The sequence below is a fragment of the Podarcis bocagei genome (assembly GCF_964188305.1).
Source record: "Podarcis bocagei genome assembly, chromosome: 2".
NCBI classification, from domain to species: domain Eukaryota; kingdom Metazoa; phylum Chordata; class Lepidosauria; order Squamata; family Lacertidae; genus Podarcis; species Podarcis bocagei.
The window spans coordinates 22,882,320-22,898,373 of NC_138126.1; the positions used below are offsets into that span (position 1 = coordinate 22,882,320).

General features: G+C 49.1%; 1 protein-coding gene across 3 annotated transcripts; it reads left to right on the plus strand.

Moving 5' to 3' along the window:
* Window positions 1–3,452: 3,452 nt before the first annotated feature.
* LOC308580815 (uncharacterized protein) lies at window positions 3,453–11,058 on the plus strand. Of its 3 annotated transcripts, none has more exons than XR_014004849.1 (3): window positions 3,453–4,406; window positions 6,477–6,573; window positions 8,346–9,154. XR_014004849.1 is itself a non-coding variant. In XM_081183007.1 (3 exons), exons 2-3 carry the CDS (start codon window positions 6,495–6,497, stop codon window positions 10,527–10,529), a joined length of 1,446 nt encoding a protein of 481 aa, XP_081039133.1. In that variant the 5' UTR covers window positions 3,453–4,406; window positions 6,477–6,494; the 3' UTR covers window positions 10,530–11,058. The 3 variants fall into 3 exon arrangements, 2 of the variants coding, with proteins under 2 accessions (XP_081039133.1, XP_081039134.1); XM_081183007.1 differs by lacking the exon at window positions 8,346–9,154 and adding an exon at window positions 9,163–11,058; XM_081183008.1 differs by lacking the exon at window positions 8,346–9,154 and adding an exon at window positions 9,163–11,058 and having other exon boundaries at window positions 3,453–4,164.
* Window positions 11,059–16,054: the final 4,996 nt, after the last annotated feature.

The following is a 16,054-nucleotide window of genomic DNA, read 5'->3' on the forward strand; positions in this document are numbered from 1 at the left end:
ATAAAAGTTGCAAGGTGGGGTTCTTCCCCCCCCCCCTCCTTTCTTTCCCCACATTACTAGTTCTGGTAAATAAGGGGTGGGAGAAAAATGTTGTAGCACAGAGACTCACGTGCCACTCAACACAAAACCATTTTGTGCCATCTTATTTCTCTCTATATGTATACACACAAACACACACACATAGATATATATATATATATATGTCACATATCTGGGACCTTAGGGTGAAGGTTTTTGTTGGCATCTGTCTGTCTCGGAAGACAATGGAGAAGTGTGCCTTTTGGGGTGAACTGTTGGAGAGTCACAGCGCCTGCTGTGGCTGTAGAGGCCGATACAGGAGAGACATGTTTTGTTGCAGCTGGGGCATATGAAGGCGTCTGGTTGTGCTGTTGCCAATGCACCATGGTGCATCTTCTCTCTACACGACATGTCTGTCTCCAGGCACATTTTTACAATGACGGATGGCCTGGAGTCCATGGATAGGGAAAAGTTGGTGGCAGCGTCTTCTGTGACATCACAAAGTATCTCAGATGCACCTCTTAGTGAACACAAAATATGGAATAAAGCAGGAACAGCCCCCTCCCACAATCTGTCTGAGTGGGTGGGAGCCAACATATATAAACCTACAGGCAATATCTTCAATGTATGGTTCCTCTATGCCGCTTCTACTGTGGGATCCATACGCAGGAAGTTGTAAGCCCCATGCTGGAGAATGACTTACTAGGATAGGTTAAAAGAATAGGCTGGCGTTTGAAATAACCCCCAGCCATTGGCTAAGCAGCTGCAACATCATGGAATGTTGCCGAGTATTCTAAGTGCAGAAGGGGAAGTGATAGTTACATACTGTTGACAAATCGCTTGGAAAGGAAATGAAGAATGGATTGGGCTGGAAGAAAACTCTCCATATATGTGTGTGGAAAAGAGGGGTGGCAGTGTTAGAACTGGGGCGTGGAAGGGAGCCCAGAGGACGGAAGGATAAAGGGCAGGGTGGCTGAAAGATGGAGACAAAAGCAAGCGATAATGGATAAGAGCGCAATGGGTCAGTGCAAATGGATGTTAACCAGAAGGTTGGTGTTTCGAGCCCACCCAGAGATGGCTGTGGGCAAGATTCCTGCATTGCAGGGGGTGGGCTAGATGACCCAAGGGGTACCTTCCAACTCTTATGAGTCTATGGGGGGGGGAGAAGACACTGGGAGGCAGGATTGAGCAAGTTTGCTGTGGACGAGAAAGAGGATGGACAAGGCAAGAAAACGGGTTCTGGGATGGCCTTTCTCAGGGGTCAGCAAACTTTTTCAGCAAGGGGCCGGTCCACTGTCCCTCAGATCTTGGGGGGGGCGGACTATATTTTGAGGGTGGGGGGAGAATGAATTCCTATGCCCCACAAATAATCCAGAGATGCATTTTAAATAAAAGGACACATTCTACTCATGTAAAAACACGCTGATTCCTGGACCGTCCGTGGGCTGGATTTAGAAGGCGATTGGGCCAGATCCTGCCCCCGGGCCTTAGCTTTCCTACCCATGGCCTTTCTGCAAGCTTCTGGTTATGGGTGGTGCTATGTCAGAGAAGTGGTCGATTTGTCCTTTGCAAAAGGGTTTGGAGGTGGCGGAGGTGAAGAGACCTTGTCAGACGGGTCTGCCTGGCTGGGTCTGTTTGCGTGAAGAGGGCTCTTGTTGACACACCCGCCTCTTCTTTGAGAATGGCCTGGAGCATCTTTTGTTTTCTGGGGTGCAAGAACCAGCTGTTCCTACCTAAACACATTATAACAAACAGCCTCCACACTGGGGGGGGGGGGGCTCCTATGAACCATGCAGACCCGAACATCCCTGCCCTCCTTCCTTGGTATCATTTCTAAGTACCGTATTTTTCGCCCTATAGGACGCACTTTTTCCCCCTCCAAAAATGAAGGGGAAATGTGTGTGAATCCAATGGGGCGAATGCAGGCTTTCAGGAAGCAGCCTGCAGCCCGAAATCTGCTTTGGGCAGATATGTGCAAGCCTAGAGAGCCCGGCGGGAGTTCCCACCAAACTCCCTAGGCTTGCGGATAGCAGCCTGTTCTGGGGTCGGGGGAAGCTCGGGCTTCCCCCACCCCAGGCCGGCAAGCTCCGGGTTGCACAACCTCGCCTTCGCTTCTGGACCCCCAGCCCCGAGGCTGAAAATGAAGCCAGGACAGCTAGCAGGATCCGTCCTGCTCGCTGTCATGGCATCTTTGCTTTTTGGGGCTGGGGGGGGGAATAATTTCCCCCCTTTATTTCCCCCATAAAAAAATAAGTGCGCCCTATGGGCCGGTGCACCCTATGTGGCGAAAAATACGGTATTTCTGCAGAAGCATTTCTGTACTGGAAATTCAGACACAAAGCTTCACATCCCCCACGGCTGCCAGGTGAACAGGGCACTGCAAGGCCCATCATCCCTAAGGTGGGTGGGGTTGGAAGTCCAGTAACATCCCAAAGGCTACAGGTAGGGAGAATTCGTCTCCCATGAGACGGTGATGGGATGATTGGTGGGAGAATTCGTCTCAGAGCTAGACATTTATCGTCTGTTACGATCTGACTGCTGCAGCCAGTTGAAAGCCACTCGCGAGTATCATGTGTTGCTTGGCAAGTCAAACATTTTGGCTCCCAAATGCTGCAAACCCGGAAGTGAGTGTTCCGGTTTGCAAAGGTTCTTCGGAACCCAAACATCCGATGCGACTTCTGCAACTTCCTGCAGCCAATCGGAAGCAGCGCCTTGGTTTTTGAACGTTTTGGAAATCGAGACTCTGACTTCCAATGTACCACTGTACCAGCATTGATCCAGCACTGCAGGGGGTTGGATTAGATTACCCTCCGGTTGTCTTCCATCCCTGCAATTTTATGATTCTATGGAAGAGTTACCTGGGGTGGGGGGGTAAAGTCAAACTGCTGGAGAGTCACAGCGCCTGCTGTGGCTGTAGAGACTGATGTAGGAGAGACCTGTTTTGTTGCAGGTGGGGCAGATGAAGGTATCCAGTTGTGCCGCTGGAGATGCCCCATGGTGTTTCTTCTCTCTGGGCTCCTCCCAGCGGTCATCCCCCCTCTGTTGATGCCTGACCTGTCTGAGCAGAGCAGGCTGATTCTTGACCAAGTTGATCACCCTGTGTGCCCTGCACCCATGGCAATCCCGGGGTCTGGAGGAACTGCATGAAGGGAGCCCTGACCATTAGGTCCAGTCGTGACCGACTCTAGGGTTGCAGCGCTCATCTCGCTTTACTGGCCGAGGGAGCCGGCATACAGCTTCCGGGTCATGTGGCCAGCATGACTAAGCCGCTCCTGGCAAACCACAACAGCGCACAGAAACACTGTTTACCTTCCCACCAGAGTGGTACCTATTTATCTACTTGCACTGGTGTGCTTTCAAACTGCTAGGTTGGCAGGAGCTGGGACTGAGCAACGGGAGCTCACCCCGTCACGGGGATTCAAACCGCCGATCGGCAAGTCTTAGGCTCTGTGGTTTAACCCATAGCGCCACCCTCTCCTGGTCATAGGTGTCGGCTAACTGGGTGCCCAGGCATCCACAAATTTCAGTGCCAGGGTCATGCATGCTGCATGACACCCACGGCCTCGGGCACCCACGATGGCGGGGCCACCCCTGGTGTTAGGGCACAGTCATGATGCCTAAGTGAAGCAAGAACTGCATCGCAGGCACAGTCTTGGTGAAGAAGCCGACCCAGAATCACAACTCCCGGGAGCAGGCAGGCTTTAGGACCCTGAGGGGAGCTGACACGTAAGAGATCTACGGGCGCAGTCGCCACAGGAAGAGGATCTCCTCGGTCCCGCGGCTGTCGGAGGAGGGTTTGCTGCCGATCCTGGATTCGTGTCTCTTCTTGCACGCGCGTTTCCTGCGTGCATATGCAGAATCTGCGAGACCTCCAGGAAGTGGGGGACGCCAGTAGATCCCAGTCTCCTCTGCTTCTTACAAGGCGGAGGAATCGTGCGGGGCGGATTTTAGAAACCCAACTTTGCCCGAAGAGCCGATCCGATCCTGGGGGGGAATATGAGATATTTTCATCTCCAGATGGAGCGAACAAGCAAGATGATTCCTGTGGTCCGCAGCTTGCGATAAAGGAGTCTGGCGCCTCCCTGAATGTAAACGGGGGGATGGTGTAAGGAAGACGCCGACCAGGCTGAATCAAGTGGGAATCCGGTAGGCGGAAGGTGGCTCGAGATCTGCTGAGATCTGGATGGTTTGCAGTAGATCGGCAAGGGCTTCCTGCGCTCGGTCGTCCCATCAGCAGTGAAGAAATGATGTTCTCCACCTAAACATAAATTCCTGAAATGGAGGGGGGGGGGAATCCCTAATCAGGAATAGACTTCCGCGTGAAATTCAGCTCCGGCTCAATTCATTTCTGGCCCTGGAAATAAATTATTGCTGCTCAGAAACACAAGGTAACTGCACCGGCGCCCTTAAGTGGTTTTGGATTATAGCTCACATCCTCCCTGACCTTTGGCAGTGCAGACTGGGGCTTCTGGGAGTCGTAGTTTGAAGTATTAAGAAATCACCACACAGGCTGTCCCTGCCCTAGAGCAAGGTTTCCCAAACTTGGGTCTGCTGCTGTTTCTGGACTACAGTTCCCATCATCCCTGACCCCTGGGTCCTGCCAGCTAAGGATGATGGGGGTTGTAGTCCAAAAAAATAGAAACCCGCATTTGGGGAAACCGCACCCTGGAGGTACGCCTTTTGCATCTGGCCCTGGTTGGAAAATCTTGGTCTTCTAGGTAAAAATAAATAGGATATCAGACAAACCTGAAGACTGCCTGCCTCTGATTTAGCCATGCACTGTGAGCAGCTCCACCCAATGGCGAGTCTCCCAAGTCAGGAAAGGAAAACCTGTGGCTCTCCTGGCACTGTGGGACTCCAGTAGTGTAGCTAGTGACCAGGGATGGTGGGCGATGTTGCCCCCAGCTATCCACCCGCCCCATCCCTGCCATAGGCAGGTCCTAAGCCAGGCACCCCAAAATTCAGCCCTCCAGATGTTTTGGGACTACAATTCCCATCATCCCTGACCACTGGTCCCGTTAGCTAGGGATGATGGGAGTTGTAGTCCCAAAACATCTGGAGGGCCGAGTTCGGGTACGCCTGTCCTAAGCCTTCTCAGGCTAGCTATCTGAAATCCTGAGGTCCCTGGGATTAAACCTAAGACTACCTCCACCACAGAGCAATGGCCACATTCCCCAATCCCAACCCAACCCTGCGCATGTTTCCTTTGGAGCAAGCGCCAATGAGTTCAGCAAGACTCACTTCCTAGGAAGCTTGTTTTAAGGGTCACTATTTTAAGTCGGCAGCGGCCTGCACAATTTCCTGGAAGTGTGTCTAACACAGACATCTTCTGCACTATACCATTAAACCAGCGTCATGCCACTTTAAAGGCCATTGCTTCCCACCAAAGAATGCTGGGAACTGGGAACAGTGTTATTTAACCCCAGGGAACTCTGGGAACTCTGGTAGCTCTGCGAGTGGAATAGGGATCTCCTACTTGCCTCACTAGGCCAATGGCCCATCCAGACCAGTACAGTGGTACCTCAGGTTACATACGCTTCAGGTTACATACGCTTCAGGTTACAGACCGCTAACCCAGAAATATTACCTTGGGTTAAGAACTTTGCTTCAGGATGAGAACAGAAATCGCGCGGCGGCGGCAGCGGGAGGCCCCATTAGCTAAAGTGGTGCTTCAGGTTAAGAACGGACCTCTGGAACGAATTAAGTTCTTAACCTGAGGTACCACTGTATCCTGTTCGCCCTGTGGCCTGTGGGGAGGTTTGCCAGCAGGACATGAGCACAACGGTACTCTGCCCCGCTGCAGTTCCCAGCGAGTGGTAGTCAGAGACATATAACGACCCTCAGCACCTTTAACGAACTACATTTCCCAGAATTATTTGGGGGAAGCCATGACATTTTTTTGAGCAGAATGATACTGCTTTCAATGTACAGTACGGATGGGGATGTGGTGTTGCTGTGGGGGTCTGGTGGGCATTAAAATGGCGGATAAGCCACAATGCCTGGCACTGTTCAGAGTGCTGGGTAGATCAGCTCTCATGCCCAGGTTTGTCAGGCATTGCCCCTGCTCAGTATTGTCATACAAGTTTATGAGTGTCTCCAGCCACTTGACAATTTTGGCTGCGTTTTTCCAGCTCTACCAGGAAACCAAGCTGTAATTCCTGCATTAGAATGGTAGAGTTGGAAAGAGACCACACGGGTTATCTAGTCCAGCAGTGCAGGATTCTTTTGCTCGAACCCATGACCCTGAGATTAAGAGTCTGATGCTCCACCAACTGGATGATGTTTGAGGTCCCTTCCAACTCTGATCCTACAAAAATCTCCTTCAGAATCTACTCTGCTCTGCACATGCTTGGGTGATTATAATCTTTGGAGCTTCTCATCTTGTTGGAATCTGCCAGCCCCTGGTGGTTGCCTTTGTTCTGGCTTCTCTTTCCTGATTAGGTTTTCCTTTCTTAAAGCCTAAGGTGAGGTTGAGGATGGAGAGAGAAGAAGAAACATCGAACTTGGACCCCCAGGACCCTAAGACAGAGGAGATGCCAAGGAATAGCAGCTCAGGTAAGGACTCAGACAGAAAAACAAAACAGAAGAGTATTTCAGTGGAAACCGTGTGAGTCAAAAGTTTGATTTCATCAGGTGAAAGGTGGATTTGCTTGCTGGCTTTTGGGTCCCTTCTGTCTGGTGCGCTTAAGAGGCTGCCTTCTGAAGTCGAACAGAATCCCTTCCGAAGTCCATTTGACTTCCAGGAAGCTCCTGCAGCCAATCAGAAGCCCCATCGGACATTTGGGTTCCAAAGAACATTCACAAACTGGAGCAATCTCGTCCGGGTTTGCGGCATTTGGGAGCCAAAACGTTTGACTCACAAGGCGTTCGTCAACCAAGGTACGACTGTAGATCTAAACTGGGTATCCTCTGGCCCACAGTAAGTTGCTCATTTCACAAAGTAGGAGAATAAGCTAGCATTTTTGTCTATATTTGTAACTCTTGCAAAGCTATTGAGAGACTTAACAGATGCATGCTTAGGTACATGTTCATAGAATTAAAAGACGGTAGAGTTTTTTGGTTTTTTAGTTCATTAGATTTGCGAATGCGGGTTTGTGACCAGGAAGAGCCTTCAGGGGCTGCTGAGAAGGGTGTGGATGTGAAACTGATAAACAAGGGAGCTTCCACTTCTTTCTCAGGCTTCCAAGGACATTCCAGTCGGGCCCTAGCTTCTGCAAGCTCCTGCAGTGCAAACTCTGGGATGTTTTCAGCTTTTGAGAGATTAAACCAACATGTCACAGTCGGCTTTTACTCTCAACGGCTGGCAAAACACAAAAGAATTCCAGCTACAAGCAGGAAATCTCTCTTTTTAAAAAATTCTATCCTATTCAATGTAAAAAAACAACAACAACAACAAAATCATGGACCTACAGAAGTAGCCTGGCCTTTTCCATGACTGCAAGTTTCAAACGTGGAAATTCTCCTTGTACAGGAGGAAGCGTCTCCATCCCCATCGTTCAGCCCGGACACTGAGATCCAGCACCGAGGGCCTTCTGGTGGTTCCCTCATTGCGAGAAGTAAGGTTACAGGGAACCAGGCAGAGGGCCTTCTCGGTAGTGGCGCCTGCCCTGTGGAACGCCCTCCCATTAGATGTCAAAGCGATAAATAACTATTTTACTTTTAAAAGTCATCTGAAGGCAGCCCTCTTTAGGGAAGTTTTTAATGTTTGAAGCTGTACTGTTTTTAATATTCAGTTGGAAGCCGCCCAGAGTGGCTGGGGAAACCCAGCCAGATGGGCGGGGTATAAATAAATTATTATTATTATTATTATTATTATTATTATTATTATTATTATTATTATTATTATTATTATTATTATTATTTGGTCTCACGGCCTCCACAGGCCAGCCCCACTTCTTCCTTTAAATATATGCAGCAGGTATTGGTCACCTCAGTGCCCCTTGTGCCCACATGCTTTTCCCCCCAGGACTCGCAGCAACAGAATAAGCTGAACCGAAACAAACAGGTATTTGTCTAATGAATAATAGGAACCTGAACAAATTATATTTTTTGGCAAATTCTATGTGCCCTTTCCTTTGCAGCAATAACAAAATTGTTTTGCATTGTTTTGTTTTTGTTTTGTCTTTTTTAAAAAGAAGCCTTGTGGAATCCAAAAAAGGCCAAATCCTAATCGGCAAACATTCAGACCCAACACTAGTTGTCCGGGGAAACTCAGGGTAGATAGATGGGACTTTAACTGTTGGTGAAAGCACCCCAAAGTAAGAACTTAAGAAGAGCCTGCTGGATCAGGCCAGTGGCCCATGTAGTCCACCATCCTGTTCTCACAGTGGCCAGCCAGATGCCTGTGGGAAACCCGCAAGCAGGATCCAAGCACAACAGCCCTTTCCCCTCCTGTGGTTCCTTGCAATTGGCTTTGCTCCCGTCGCTCAGCCCGGACACTGAGGTCCAGCTCCAATGGCCTTCTGGCAGTTCCCTCACTGCGAGAAGTGTGGTTACAGGGAACCAGGCAGAGGGCCTTCTCGGTGGTGGCACCCGCCTTGTGGAATGCCCTCCCATCAGATGTCAAGGAAATAAACAACTGCCTGACTTTTAGAAGACATCTGAAGGTAACCCTGTTTAGGGAAGTTTTTAATTTTTAATATTCTGTTGAGAGCTGCCCAGAGTGGCTGGGGAAATCCAGCCGGATGGGTGGGGTATAATTAATAAAATTCTTATTCTTAAGAAGCCTTGTTGCCTCCAATCGTGGAGATAGAGCACAGGCATCGTGGCTAATAGCCATTGGATAGCCTTTGTCCTCCATGAATTTGTCCGATCCTCGTTTAGAGTCACCCATGTTTATTTATTCATATTTTATTTGTTAGATTTATGTACCGCCCGTCGTCACAAGACTTCTGGGTGGTTCATAGATGAAATACAAAGTAAAAGCACAAATAAATAGTGAAATTAAAAAGAAGGAAACAATAGTGGGCCCCCTGCCTCCCACAAACACATTCAAAAGGCTGTTCAAAAGGCTTTTCCCTGCTGAGGCTCCTGAGACCCATTGCCTATCAGATATGGAGCTCCATCACCGGAATCTGCCCTGGTACAAAGCAGATCCTTCCTGGTGTTCCTGAAACGACCTCTCTTGTCTTTCATTTTCTCCAGAAGGTGATCAGACGGCATCAGCTGCTCTCGCCGCCGCCACAGCTGCCGTGGCCGCCATCACAACCGTCGCGGGGATCCAGTCGCGCATCTTTGCGCGGCTGGCGACACGCCGGAAGCTTCTGCCGCGAGGGCGCGACGACCTGGCCGAGCTGGAGGAGATGGTGGAGACGGCCGCATCGGTGCGCCTCCGGGCGGTGGTGGAATCGAGCATCGACTCTCTGAAGGCCATGATGTGCTCGTGCCTCTTCCAGTCACCGGCCGTCTTGGCCGGCCTGATCGACGAGCTCTACATCATGGAGAGGGCCTTCTGGGTGCAGCCGGGCCGCTCTGAATGGTGGGAGAAGGTGGTTCTGCCCCACTGGGACGACCATCTCTGGCAGGAGAACTTCCGCATGAGCCGGAGGACCTTCACGGAGCTGTGCGACCGGCTCAGGCCCGTCCTCGAGCGGCAGACCACCAACATGCGCGCTCCGATCACCGTTGAGAAGCAGCTGGCCATCGCCGTCTGGAAGCTGGCCACCCCGGATAGCTATCGCTCGGTGGCCGAGTGCTTTGGGGTGGGCCGCTCCACGGTCTCCAGGATCGTCATGGAAGTCTGCCAAGCACTCTACGACGTCTACCACCACGTGGTCCACCTGGCCGGTGCCCAGGAGGTGATGGAAGGCTTCGCTGCCAAGGGCTTCCCCCACTGCATCGGAGTCCTCGACGCCACCCACATCCCCATCATCGCTCCAGCACACAGAGCCACCGAGTACATCAACAGCAAAGGCTACTACTCCATGGTCCTGCAAGTGCTGGTGGACCACAGAGGCAGGTTCACGGACGTCTACGCGGGGCGCTCTGGGAAGCTTCCCGGAGCCCGGATTTTCCGCGGCTCGCCCATCTTCCGCGCCATGAACCAAGGGACCTTTGGTCCCGGCGTGACCGTGGACGTGGGAGGCGAGCAGTTGAAGCCAGTGATCCTCGGAGACCCCGCTTACCCACTGCTGGCCTGGCTGATGACTCCGTACGGCGGGCACTTGGACGCCCGCCAGCAGCGGTTCAACGACGCCCTCGTCTGCTGCCACGCGGTGGCAGAGTCCGCCTTTGAGCGCCTCCGGGGCCGTTGGCGGTGCCTGCTCTCCCGCCTGGACGTGAGGGAGCGCTACGCCCCCCGGGTCATCGTGGCCTGCTGCATCCTGCACAACATTTGCGAGACCAGAGGCGAGCCTCTCCAGGAAGGCTGGCAGGAAGTGGTGAGGTCCGTCTCGCGGTCTTACCAGCAGCCGGAGAGGCAGCCGGTGTACGCGGCCAACCCCCGAGCGCGGGAGATCAGGGATCTTTTGAGCACGTACATGGAAAGGAGAGAGTGGAGGAAGTCAGACTGAATCTGTTGCTTTCCCCTAAAGGAACTCTCATGGCTGGTCTTGGAAAGAACGGGGCCTTCTCTGCAGTGACTCCTCGCCTGTGGAATGCTCTCCCCAGGGAAGTTCGCCTGGTGCCTTCATTATACACTTTTAGGCGCCAGCCAAAATTGTTCCTTTTGTTGAACTGATCAACATGCTATGCCCTTTTAAAATGTGGCTCTTTTTTGGGCAGGTGTTATTGGGTCTTTGTTTTTATTTAGATTTTATGTATTGTGATCTTTGCTGTGAGACCTCCGGGTGTAGGATGGTATGTAAATTCAATAAATAAATAAATAAATAAATAACAGATAAATAAGAAGAGACCATCTCTTCTGTCCCCATATGAAATAAAAATATATGATCTTTTTTGACGGCAGCTATGAACTACATGGGTCCCGGCTGGCTCTCATGTAGAGGGAAGGGATATCGTGGCATAATGGCTAAACACTTGTGCTACGAATTTGAGAGTTGCCCTCTCCTCTTTTGTAATGAGTCCACTCAGGTATCCTAGAGAAGCCAGTGTGGTGTAGTGGTTAAGAGTGGTAGATTCATAATCTGGGGAACCAGGTTCGCTTCCCCGCTCCTCCACATGCAGCTGCTGGGTGACCTTGGGCCAGTCACACTTCTCTGAAGTCTCTCAGCCCCACTCACCTCACAGAGTGTTTGTTGTGGGGGAGGAAGGGAAAGGAGAATGTTAGCCGCTTTGAGACTCATTCGGGTAGTGATAAAGCAGGATATCAAATCCAAACTCTTCTCTCTTCTTCTTCTTCTCTCTCTCACCTCTGCCATTTGCAGCCTGCAGGTAATAAAACTGACCTACCTTGCAGGCTTGTTGTAAGAATTGCAAAAGAATGCATGCGAAAGGTTTGAATACGAGTACAGTGGTACTTTGGTTCTCAAACTTAATCCGTTCTGGAAGTCCGTTCCAAAACCAAAGCATCCCACAAACAAGGCGTGCTTTCCCCTAGAAAGTAATGCAAAACGGATTAATCCGTTCCAGACTTTTAAAAACAACCCCTAAAACAGCAATTTGACATGAATTTTACTATCTAACGAGACCATTGATCCACAAATGAAAGCAATAACCAATGCAGTGTACTATAAAATAAAAAAGACAGTATTGTAGATGATATAAATTTAAAAATAAAAAATTATTACCTGCACTGATGATAGTCATGGTTTGGATGGTTTTTTTTTAATCCATTTCCGCAGTCACACAATCAATCAATCAATCAGTAGCTGAACCGGGTTCCACACAGTCACAAAAACAAATTAACTGAAAATGCCTCAAAAACAAAAATGCAAAATAAATAGCAAAACAAAAGCCCCAAACTTAATCTGTTCCAGAATTCCATTTGACTTCTGAAATGTTTGAAAACCACAGTGCAGTTTCTGATTGGTGCAAATGCCCCAAAATAATAGCCAACAGCCACATCAGACATTTGGCTTCCGAAAAACGTTCGAAAACCGGAACACTTACTTCTGGGTTTTCGGCCTTTGGGAACCAAGGTGTTTGAGAACCAAGGTACCACTGTACAGCCTGAATATTCCTATAATTATATAAAGCTGACAAGAAGAAGCAAATTGGGGGAAGGGAGGGAGAGGGGAGGGCAACCAATCTGTGGCAATCAATGCCCCCCCTCGATATTCCCAAAGTAGAGTCTCTCAAAGCTTCGCTCCTAACTTCCCCTGCAACTGTCAAACTTTTTTCCACAGGTAGACACTGTGCCACCAATCACAGAGGCCCATGTCGCAGGAACAAATCTGTTTAATTAGGGGTTGGATGAGATTAACTTCACATATACCCAGGATGTATTACCTCACCATTATAAATTACATTTAAAGTCAAAATGAAGTTCAATTGACTCATTTTCTCCTTCCTTAGCACCCTCCCCATCACCCATAAAAATTAATGTGGGGACCCTAATATTCCAACCTACCTCGCAGTGTCGTAAGAATTGCTAAGAGAACGTATCGGTGTGTTTTCAGCAATCTGTTTGTTGTTGTTTAGTCTTTTATTCGTGTCCGACTCTTTGTGACCCCATGGACCAGAGCACGCCAGGCACTCCCGCAGTTTGGTCAAACTCATGCTGGTAGCTTTGAGAACACTGTCCAACCATCTCGTCCCCCATCGTCCCCTTGTGCCCTCCATCTTTCCCAACATCAGGGTTGTTTCCAGGGAGTCTTCTCTTCTCATGGGGTGGCCAAAGTATTAGAACCTCAGCTTCAGGATCTGTCCTTCCAGTGAGCACTCAGGGCTGATTTCCTTCAGAATGGAGAGGTTTGATCTTCTTGCAGTCCATGGGACTCTCAAGAGTCTCCTCCAGCACCATAATTCAAAAGCATCAATTCTTTGGCGATCAGCCTTCTTTATGGTCCAGCTCTCACTTCCATACATCACTACTGGGAAAACCATAGCTTTAACTATACGGACCTTTGTTGGCAAGGTGATGTCTTTTTTTAAGATGCTGTCTAGGTTTGTCATTGCTTTTCTCCCAAGAAGCAGGCATCTTTTAATTTCGTGGCTGCTGTATAAATGTTTAGAGTTATCCTTATTAAAATGTACTCAGAGTTGTGAGCTCTCGTTGCGCAAGGCTCCATTCCTTTGGGGTCTCCCAGGTGTCTGGAACTAAGGGGGCAGACCATTTATACCTCTCCCCGCACTGAAATCCCATCAAGGTAAAGTAACATCTGCCCCACAGCTCCCTTAAAAGAGGCACCCCTTATAATCATTATGAAAAGTGGGGGGAAATGAGGGGAAAGCTGAAATGGATGTATAGAAAATATGGGAAGAGGGAAAGGCAGAAGGCCAGTGTGGTGTAGTGGTTAGAGTGCCGGGCTAGGACCTGGGCGACCAGGGTTCAAATCCCCACTCAGCCATGAAACTCTGGGGGGGACCTTGAGGCAGACTAAGCTATGCTGACACTTAGATAGGGATTCTGCATTTGGTCACCATTTCATCTGGGTTTGAGCTGAAACCATTGTACAGAATGTGCTGTTTTTCAAAACGGTAATGTAGAGATGGGAAAGCCATACCTGTTGAGTTTTTTGCCTGTGGAGGAGCAACACATAAACTTCACTTTCTTATCTGCTATTATTATTATTATTATTATTATTATTATTATTATTATTATTATTATTATTATTATTATTACAACCCATCAGAAGACCACAGAGCACTTTACACCACACTACATAACATAGTATCAGTACAACGTAGAAATCAAAACAATTATATAAATACAATTATAACAGGAATATTTGCATATATTCCCTGTTTTGCCATAGAAGCCGCTTCTTCCCTGTCTTCTGCCATCCACCTTGTTTATTAGGATTGTTTGCTGTCCAGTGAAAGATATCTGCCTGCTTCTGTCCCTCTAAAGCAGCCTAGTGTGCAGAAACCAGCAAATGAAGCTTTTCATGGTATGAGGATGAAACATCTCCTGCTCATGGCTGCAGATCAACAACAAAAGTGAAAGCTACCGGCTGTGGCCACTGGGATTCTAACTCTGCCTTAGAGCAGGCAGGTGACACACCTGTGTCCTGATTAGGTGTCTTGGTATTTAAAGGTGCAGCAAGAAACTCTGCACAAGGTCTTTGCAAGTGGTTATAGACAAAATGACAGTGAGAGCTCCGTTGTGTAGCCCATTGCTAGGAGTCCATCTATGTCCGGACCTCTTGGGCTCTATGGGATGTGGACTAGATCATATTTCGCCAACCTAGTGCCCTCCAGAGGCTTTAGCTGATGGGAGCTACAGCCCCCAAATATCTGGAGGGCTCACCAGATTGGCGAGAGCTGATCTGGTCCACATCTCACAGTGAGGCCACCTGTCCAATCTGCCTAGAGATTCTTAAGGAGCCTGTGATTCTGGACTGCAGGTGCAATTTATAAAACTGCTTGTATTAACTTTTCCAAAGAGATACTTCTGCCTTTTGGCCACTAGGTGGCAACCACATACGCATTTCTTGCAGTACGGTATTTCCATACTACTGTAGAGGAAAGGCTTGACCTGTTGGGTTTCTGCCAGCCACACAGCTGTTAGGGGCTCAAGATCCCTGGCCGCATGCCCAAAGGCTAAATCGTGCTTTTGCTAGTAATAAGAATAATAACAATAACAACAATAATAATTTATATCCCAACCACCTGGCTGCATTTCCCCAGTCACTCTGAAAAGCTCCCAGAAGAATAGTAAAAATACAATAAAACATCAAACATTAAAAACTTCCCAAAACAGGGCTGCCTTCAGATGTCTTCTAAAAGTCAGGTACTGTAGTTGCCTATTTCCTTGACATCTAAAGGGAGGACGTCACTACCAAGAAGACCCCTCTGCCTGGAGACAATCTTTCCAATCTTCATGCTGCTGAGATATGGAGCCGAGATGCAATTATGTACTTCAAAACTATGGACTGGCAACCGACTTACTAGAGAGGCTAGCCAGTCTAGTTATGTTAAGTTTTAGAGTTAAGCTATTTACTGGGCAATGTTTTCATAAGATTGTTTGTAAATCTCAAAAGTTGTACATTTTCCTCCAAATCTAAAAAATAATAAAGTGCTGAAATATTTCTCTGAACGTTTGTGTTTTCTTATGCCACTAGACCAGGGACGCGGGTGGCACTGTGGGTTAAACCACAGAGCCTAGGACTTGCCAATCAGAAGGTTGGCGGTTCGAATCCCCGCGACAGGGTGAGCTCCTGTTGCTCAGTTCCTGCTCCTGCCAACCTAGCAGTTCGAAAGCATGAGGTGCAAGAAGATAAATAGGTACCGCTCCGGCGGGAAGGTAAACAGCGTTTCCGAGCACTGCTCTGGTTCACCAGTAGCGGCTTAGTCATGCTGGCCACATGACCCGGAAGCTGTACGCCGGTTCCCTTGGCCTATAGAGTGAGATGAGTGCCGCAACCCCAGAGTTGTCCAGGACTGGACCTAATGGTCAGGGGTCCCTTTACCTTTTTATGCCACTAGACCACACACCCCGGGGGTGGGGGAGAGATGAAACCACTGATAAGTACAGGGTGAGTCCTTTAAAAGAGGCCCCGTGGATACTGAGTACACATGTTCCACGGGGCCTCTTTTAAAAGATTCACCCTGTATAAGACATGGCTTCTCCTAGACAGAGGTGAAGTTGTCAGTTCTGCTTTGGTGAATTTTTGGATTCTCACAGGATGCTGATCCAAAACAGTGACCAGAGGCTGGGGGCAGGGAAACCCATAACACTTGTTCAACCTGTGTACTGTATTTGTTACCAGAAGAGCTTGTCTTTCCCCACAATCCCCTCTTGGTTTACTTCAAGCTGTCATTGTCTCAGCAACCTGCGAAAGGGGTAGGGTGGGGTGAGAGGCTTTGCTGCTGCTACAAAGCGAGTCAGAACCCTTTGCAAATGCCCCAAGTGTACTAGTATTATGTAGCAGTTGGAGAATAACGCAGGGCCCTGGAGGCAGTGCCTTTTGGTGCAAGCTGGTATACAAAATAGTTGGAAAGCTGCTAGTATAACTGGCTGCAGGCTGTATCT